The 8,845-nt window shown below is 40.4% G+C and overlaps 1 protein-coding gene across 2 annotated transcripts in view; it reads left to right on the forward strand.

Annotated features, from left to right (window-relative positions):
* Positions 1–7,147, forward strand: part of gcgra (glucagon receptor a) — a 55,402-nt gene extending 48,255 nt beyond the window's left edge. For both annotated transcript variants that reach the window (XM_036148038.1, XM_036148039.1), the window contains exons 11-14: positions 1,869–1,957; positions 2,039–2,183; positions 3,292–3,333; positions 3,419–7,147. In XM_036148038.1, coding sequence (XP_036003931.1) covers positions 1,869–1,957; positions 2,039–2,183; positions 3,292–3,333; positions 3,419–3,781 — 639 coding nt within the window. In that variant the 3' untranslated portion in view covers positions 3,782–7,147. The remainder of the gene's footprint in view (positions 1–1,868; positions 1,958–2,038; positions 2,184–3,291; positions 3,334–3,418) is intronic.
* The last annotated feature ends 1,698 nt before the right edge of the window (positions 7,148–8,845 follow it).

Genomic DNA, 8,845 nt, shown 5'->3' on the forward strand with positions numbered 1-8,845 from the left:
CGGTTCTGTGTAGACCTCAGAGGTTTGTTTGAGAACATTGTTGAAGAAACGGCATCATGAAGAACACACAGAGCAGACAGGTCAGGGAGAACTTTGTGGAGGGCTGGTTTAAAACAATGTCCCCACCTTTAGAAATCTTTGTTCAATCTATGAAAAGGGAAAGGCACAGCTGAAAACCAACTAAAACATGGGTGTCAACCTAAACTAAATGTTCAGGCAAGAAAAGCATTAATCAGAGGAACAGCTAGGCGGACTGTGGTAACGCTGAAGGAGCCTCAGAGATCCATGTTGGAGGTAGGAGAATGCTGGCCTTTCTGGAAGTGTGCCATAACATGTAGGCGACACAACAGACATGTGGAAGAAGGTGCTCTGGTCAGATGAGCCCAACATAGAACTACATATGGTGAAAAACAAGAAACAATATCCTGAAGACACCATTCACACTATGTTACATGGTGGTGGCAGCATCATGCTGAGGGAGTGCATTTCTTCGACAGGAACAGAGAGGGTGGTCAGCGCTGATGGGGGGGATGGGTGTAGCTAAAAACAAAGAGATCCTGGAGGAAAGCCTGGGAGCTGCTAAAACTTGAAGAGACAATAATAAATCCAAAGCTGGAAGTAAATAGTTTAGATCAAAGCATTTCCATGTGGTCTTCATGAAGTGTGTCTGAGCTTAAGATGTTTTGCACAGAAAAATGGCAGTTTCAGTCTCTACATGTGCAAAGCCGGGAGAAGCCTACACCAAAAAAAAAAAAAACACTTGCAGATGTAAGCACAGAAAAAAAAAACACACCACACCTTTCAGATTTCTACTGTCTACCACATACAAAAATGCTAACAGAATACTCACACATGGTTGTAAAATGACAAAATGTGGAAAGATTCAAGGTGCATGAGCAGTTTTGCAAGGCAATGGAAACGTTGCAGACATCTGTCTGCCTCCAGCAATATTTAATGATGATGGACCCTTCCTATTAGTGTGAACTAAGGTCTTCTCTTCCTTTCACATTGTCTCACTGGCAGTAGAGCTCAAACAAGGTTGTATTTTATTTAAAAATCTGGAGCTGCTATTCCTGACGCTTATGTGTGTTTGACATTTTTAGGGGAAACTTAAGCATTTGCTCTTGAGAAACCCTTCTCTGCGTATTTGGCTTGGACAACAGCAGAGCTTTTCACTTAGTTGGATGTTGAGTAATGGTGATCCTTGCTTACAACAGGCATCCTGGGATCATCCTCAAATATTATGTCCGATAGAAGCCCAGACCTTCTTCTGTTGCTAAAATCATCCAAATGTTTAAACTCCAACGTTTAGATTACATTTATCAATCATTACCCAACAGAAAATTGGATAACAACCTTTGGGGCCTCTTGTATCACAAAGACGAAAAAAACCTGACTTTATCAGCAAGCAGGTTCCTTCCCTGCTGGGTGTGGGGGTGTTTCCGTAAAATACTTCCAGAGTCTGCACTCTTAAATCAGACAATGCAAGGAATTGCAAAACTGTGTTGTTTTATTTCAAGCTGGGGAGTTCAGATATTTACTTGACTTAATGTTTCGCGCTCGGACAGAAAGAAATCAGCAAACTCTTTGGTAGATGACATGTTTCCCATGTAGCTGATGTGAAGAAAAACCTTTAAGGGTTTAGCTCGAAATTCATTTGAGAAACAAAATCAATCTAAATATGTTTTAAGTCCCTGACAAAGAATGGACTGAGAAAAAAAAAAACATCCTGTAATTTCATAACGTCCCTCAGTTGCAAAATGACTTAAACGTTCCAAGGTAGCAGCAGATGTTTTGCAACATTCTTTCATCACGATCATATCACATATTTTGCAGCCCTTGCTGACATCTTCTCTGTCTCTTCACAGATCAACTTCATAATCTTTGTACATATCATCAAAATCCTTGTTTCTAAACTTCGAGCGCACCAAATGAGATACACGGACTATAAAGTCAGGTGAGTTTAAATGTTCAGTTGATCCTTTTGTAACGCCTGCTTCTGATTTGCAACTCAGTTTGCGTTCTCTCTACATCTCAGGTTGGCGAAGTCAACTCTAACACTGATCCCCCTTCTGGGAATCCATCAGATCATCTTTATCTTCCTGCCTGACGAGACCACCAACGCCACCTTACATTTGCATCTCACTAAGCTCTTCACTGACCTCTTCTTCTCCTCCTTCCAGGTTGGAGTGCGATGTAAAGAACACCCAAACACACATTTATGAACCTGTATTTACACTTTCTCAATCAAATAGTTTAGGAGACAGAGGCAGTAAAACAAAGTGTTTAGGACGATAAATTTGCTGATATATGAGCCAAACAAACAATGCAGGAGGGAAAAATGTGTAAAGAGGTGAAGAGGAGTAAAACATTTTTTTAAAAAGCACCTTTCCTCACGACACAGATGTCCCTCTAAATGCACTTGGATGCATTTAGAACCAGGACGTTGTACCATGGCAATAATTACTGACCCAACTGACCAATAACTAACCTAAAATGTCTATTTACTTCGTTTCTTGTATATTCTGGTCCCTCTGCGTTCATAGATTTTAACCTTAGTTCACAATGTGTCTACTCTGATCAGCCTTTCCTAGATGTGTCCCTCCTCTATGTGGCAGGCTCAACGTAGTGTTGCGTTTTCTGTAATACTGTAGAGTAAGAAAGAAATTGTCACATATATTCTGCATCATAGTGCATGTGTTGTAGGGAAAACAATGACAGAATAAGTGAAAGAACTGATGGACAGGATCCAAAAAAAGTACTGTTAAACCCAAAATGATTCATATCTCTGGTATATTTAGGTTTAAAGCACACTTTCATTTGAGCTTGTTTCTTCTGTTGGAAGTAATAAAAAAAACGTTTAGGATTTCCACAGCCAGACTCCCTAAACCTGAAACCCATAGAGAAATCATGGTGGACGTTAAAGATTAGGGTTATGGCGAGGAGGCTCTCACACCCTCCCTGCCAAAGATAATCCATCAAAATACGACTTATGTCAGCGATTATAAGAAGGGCTTCATTTAACAAAAGTCTCAATGGAGATCTTTCCATCCAAAATCCAGGAAATATTCTCAATTCTGAAAAAAAATACAAAACAACGCTATAAAATACATGCATCAAAGCAATAGAAAAATTGTACAACGTGTGACTGAGACAGCTCTTTTCAAATGACGCCCCGTACAAATACCCACTGGTCATATTTGTGCGGATGAAAGATCTGCAAAAAAAGATTTTCCTGTGTTGTCATTCGGACAGACTGTAAGTCTTACACAGCATCCACTGTCTTCTCAGGGTCTCCTGGTGGCTATCTTGTACTGTTTTGTCAACAAAGAAGTGAGTCTCCTCAGCTACATTAAATATTTTTTTTTTTTTTTGTTTTTTTGTCGTCACATTTCTAACACCTCCTTTTCTTTCACAGGTGCAATCCGAGATCCTGAAGAAGTGGAAGCGCTGGAAACTAGGGCGGAACATCGAGGAGGAATACCGCCACACCTACAGCAACACCAACAACACCAAGACGGGCAGCCTGCTGAACCACATACCGCGGCTCCCCCACCTGCCGGACATCGGCACGTCTTCCGGCCCGGTCTGCAGTCCCGAAGAGCAAACGTGGCTCGTGTCCCGCTGCCACAACGGGGCGGTCCACGGCAAAGGGACGGACAACTGCGGCTCCCAGCAGAACGAGGGAACCAGCAACTGCACCCTTGAGGAGGATGTCAGCCTGTCGGAGAGGATGCCGTGTTACGACGTTCAGAAAGACAACGTAGAGAGCCACATTTGAAAGCGCGAGGAGGGAGAACGTTAAGGAAGGAGGTCAGGATGGCTTTGAGCTCTGATGAAGCTCTGACTTAGAGGCCTGGTTGGCTGTGAAGCGGTGCGCCGACTGATTCTCTCGTGGGAGCAGTCGTCGCTCATCAGTGTCACTGGGAGACGGAGCAGCTCTCATGCCCCCCCGTAGTATGACAGCCGTACGGCACACGTCCAAACCGGGATGCTCAGTGTGCCGTGTGTCTCGTGAACGGATCGTTCTTGATGTTTGTCATTTTAGTGTATGAAGCTGCTGCCTGTTGAACAATTATACAAACGGTTTCAAGAAAACGCAAGCAAACTACAAAAGAAACACAAACAACGCACAGGGTCTTGGCACGAGCCTCCGCTCGAGTGTTTGCTGTTTGACAAACGTGCGTTCTGTGGTACAACAAACTGAACATTGGACTGCGCGCACACACAAAAAAAAAAAAACAAGACCAAATGCGACAGGAGAAGCGGGGCAAAAGGGAATGCTTTTTTTGTACTCTATACGCTCTGCTCCGATATCTGTATATCGCCGTCTTGTTCGTACTGATATTAATGAAACTGTACAGAGAACGAAAGGTAAAATATTCTGGGGACTTTACCTTAAACGGGGATCCACAGAGTCAATGTCGATAGGAAAAAAGGCAGCTGATCAACCCAGGTCAACCCTGGCTTATACAGACATATAAAACAAGATCAAGGTATGGATGACTATAAGACGCATTGTTGGATTTTCTTTCGCCCGGTTTAGGTGTTGCTGAGTGTTACAGTTTTATATTGCTCACCGCTGCTAAAGTATTTATGCCCCCTTTTCGCATGCCGTTACGCTGCAAACACAAACCTCAGCGAACTTTGTTGGGATTTTATGTGACAGACCAACAGAGAGCAGCACATTGTTGATAAGTGACAGACAGAAGACTCCTGGTTTTTAATTTCTTTTTTTTACAAATGTTAATATGAAAAGTGTGGTTTGCATTTGTGGTCATGCCCCCTGACATGATATCTTAGCTGCTCTAAGGCTTTCTTGCAGGATTGCACTTTGTTTAGTTTTACCTTTGCTATTTCCCTCAAATCTGACCTGCTTCACTGACCGTCTAAAAAACAACAACAACAAAAAAGCATCTCCACAGCATAATGCTACCCCCCATTATGGGTTACCGTGTGGATGGCTTGTTTAGAGTTGGTTTTTAGACAGCTCTTTAGATCCCACCATGGTGTTCAACTCTCATTTCAGCAGCCCGGAGCACACCGTCTGTGGTTTAAAAAGGACAACCCCCCACCCGCCTTTAATTTTAGCCTTTTAAACTGATACAATAATGCAGGTTGTCCTGATGTAATTCTCAGAAGAAATTGCAGTGTTTATTAGATTTTACAGACAAACTTGGATGGATGGATGGATGGATGGATGGATGGATGGATGGATGGATGGATGGATGGATGGTGCCCAGGATTTTATTTAGGGGTATCAGAGTAAAGCGGAAAACAAAAAAGGCATAACCCAATTTCCAGATTTGTTGTTTTATTTGCAAATTTTAAAAAAAAAGCAGTTTCAATTTTTGTTGGTCAGCCACATAAATATTCAGTAAAACAAAATTTAATTTCTGGTTTGTGAGATAACAAAATGTAAAGAAAAAAAAAACCTAAGGTGTAAGAGTATTTTTTGCAAGGCACTGTATAGCCTATATAGCTAGACTGCCAACCATGTGCCGCTTGAATCAATGGAAAAAAAAAAACAACCAGGCAGGTGAAGCCACATTTCAGTCATTTCTGAATGGGTCACTGTTACTCAAATTGAGCCGACGCCTCCAAAACAGGGTGTGTTTGCAGTATTACATCGTCAATTACGCAGCTGTATAGAGAGCTATATATACAAACTATAAGCGTCATTCACTCTGTGTTGATCTATGCCATAACGGCACATCGAATGTTGTTATAATGTGGGACAGACAGTGCTTAGGGAGGCAGGCACCGCATCTTTCTTTGGACAGTGTTTACCGTGCAACCATAAGCTGAACAACAGCTGCCTGAAAGCAGAACAAAGCTTCTCCGGTTAGCTTTCAGATGCTAAAGTTAGTGGTACATTTGCTTGTAAATAAGAAGCATCGGCCACCTGCACAGCATTAATCAAACTTTGATTTCCTAAAACATCTGCCAGAGCTAACTTAACGTCATCCTTGTATGACTGACTATTTGCACAGTGTTAATTTATAATTGCTAAATGTTATATACATATATGTAAGTGTTTATACAGATGATTTAGCTTTCTTGTAAATGCGTGTTTCTGCAGGGTATGAATATTTTTGATTTTATTATTCCAGATTTATGGATGTATTACACCAAGAGATAAAAAAGAAAGTAATAATAATAATAATAAAAAAACAGCAGTCAAAAGGCTATGGGGTTGATAAAAAACCAGAGGAACAGAGAAGTTAAAGGCCGGTACAAATCAGTCCCACGTTGGCATTAAACAGCGCAGGACACATTCAGATTTCATGCCTGCGTGGCGCGTAACGAAGAGAGAGCTCTGCCTTTTGTTTTAAAGTCCTGATGGACCTCAGAGCAAATTTGAGCACGGCAGCAACATTTTTTTGTTGTGTCAGATAATTGTTCTGCTCCCAGCCAGTTTCTGCCGTTGAGTGGGTAGAAAAAAATAAAATAAAAATTTGCAGGCAGAAGCTATTTTCCATCAGCATCTGCTGAAGGGTTGCCACAGAGCAAGTAGACATCCAATAATTGAGGTGGGAGCACAGTGCTCACACCGGTGCTGCAGAAGTGGAGGGAAATTCGTGCAGACTCATAAGGAATGAGTAATGACTGGTTTTGACACAACAAAGTCTGTTGCTTAGTCTATTTCAACAGAAAAATCTGCATTTATTGAAATCTGACTTATGATCATAGGTTTGGGTAACCCTGCCTCCTTGGACCAAAGCGGTTCTGTCTGAATGTATTCTTGGAAAGGCTCAGATCGATATGTTTCTTTGCTCTTCTCTTAATGGTGGTTATGTAAAGAATGAACAGGTCAGTGGATGCTGACTGCGTTCAGGTGTAAACAGTCCGTCGTATATTGTATTATATTCGTGCAAAATGGTGAAAGAATAGACTTTAACGTTTGTGAAATGTGAATTTAACTCACAATGTATTTTGTATCGGTGGACATTTAAGACATTAAAGAATTGAGAGAGCATTTGTCCATTAAACCGCTCACGTCTTTGCTCACAGCGACTGCGAGTGTTTTGACTGATTAAGGGCTTGACGTTGCAAAAAAAAGTTGTGATTTGTTCTCTGGTTGACAGCCTGATTTAAAAACCATGACAGTTAATAGTTATGACTGATTAAACTTTTTCTCTCCCAACACTCGTTTAACTCTGTTTCAACGCGTTAAGATGGAGGTAACTCCGGCATTGAGACATCAATTCCTATTGCCACATTGCTAGACAGGACACTGGGGGAAAAAAAAAAAAAAGATGGAGGTAACTTCACAAAACTGTTAAAATGATGACCTGACAAAAGTACTCCGAACTGCAAATGCTGAAGTTATTTTAATTTTAAAACCAATGGTAAGGAATTAATAATATACAGGAATTGTGGTTCAGTGTGAACGTCAGTCACACTTTAAAATGGGAGAAAATGTCTTTCCTCAGTAAATATTCCTGCTGTGACACATGTTCTTGTACAAAAACTTTTAAGTCCAATTAATGCTTATTTTTTACTTTCTGACATGCAGTTTAATTCTTAAAATGGCTAGCATTAAAGGTTAAATTGCTTTTCCAATTTGAAATAACTATAAATTAATATATATTCCTTAAAGCTCTGTGATGATGAGATAATGACTTTGTCCCAAGTTAAACAAAATATGTCAAAAAGAAGTTAGCCAATTGCGCAGATGAAAACTGCCAAAAAATAACGGTATTTGGTGTAGAATAGAGACCTTGTGCATCAATGTCTAACCCAAGAAGAAAGTAACGACAGCAAAGTCTCCAGCTGAAACGAGAGTTTATACGGTGAAGATATATTAGGCAATATATCCAGTCAGAAGGGAAAAAATCAGGATACATTTAGAATAGAAAAAAATGAATATTAATGTTCTCAGTTTTTATTCACAGACTGACTCACCTGAATAAAGTGCCTTTAAATTATGTACTGGACTCAGAGCACAGAACAAGTGCAGCAGTGTATCTTTCTGGTTTTCTTGCTCTAGGTCATGAGAGTTCAAAGTGAGGCCTGGCGGCCATTTGAGGCCCCTGGGTATCAAATCAAATCCTTCATTTGATTTGATACAAATGGAGTCTTTTTATTTTTACTTAGGAAAAAAATATTATAGATAAGTTAAAATCTTCTTAATAATTGATAATGATAGGTACAACACAAATACTTTGTGTTGTACCTATCATTATAAATTATTAGCTTCTTTGGGATGAGGCCCCAAAGCCAAAGCTTGACCACCAGACGCTCACCTGCAAGCCCAAAAAAATTTGCAAACTGGACGATCGTCTTCAAACAAGGCAAACCCCTTTTTTTATATTATTTTATTATATTATTTTATTCGAAACCAGAACTTTGCAGCCTTTCCAAGACGCTAGCCACCAGTTTTCTAACCATATGCCACAAATCTCCATTAGGCTACCATGTTTGGATCTACAATGATTCACACATTCTTTGCCACAGAAGGTCTAACTAATATAATCAAAATATTGCATGCTCCTAATTTGTGGAGCCGGTAAAAACAAGTTGCAATATAATTTTTTGCATATTTGAATTGGATCTTTTCTTTATAATAATTATATGTTTTGGCTTTTAAGCACTTTGATTGGACACCTTTGGCCCATGTGACAAATGTTTGGACACCCCTGCCTAAGGTCAGCACTTCATCCCTTCCCAGTTAGTCTGAGGATGACAGGATGGCGTGTTTACGCCTCGCAAGGATGCTTGTGGCTTGAACACAGGTTTGTGGTGAATCTTTAAGGTACAACTTTTTGCATTTGTTGGTTCAGACACTGAGGGAAAAAAAAGACTCAGATGCAGCACTTTTAGGGATAAAAACCACGCAGGA

This window comes from Fundulus heteroclitus, chromosome 16 (assembly GCF_011125445.2).
Source record: "Fundulus heteroclitus isolate FHET01 chromosome 16, MU-UCD_Fhet_4.1, whole genome shotgun sequence".
NCBI classification, from domain to species: Eukaryota; Metazoa; Chordata; class Actinopteri; order Cyprinodontiformes; family Fundulidae; genus Fundulus; species Fundulus heteroclitus.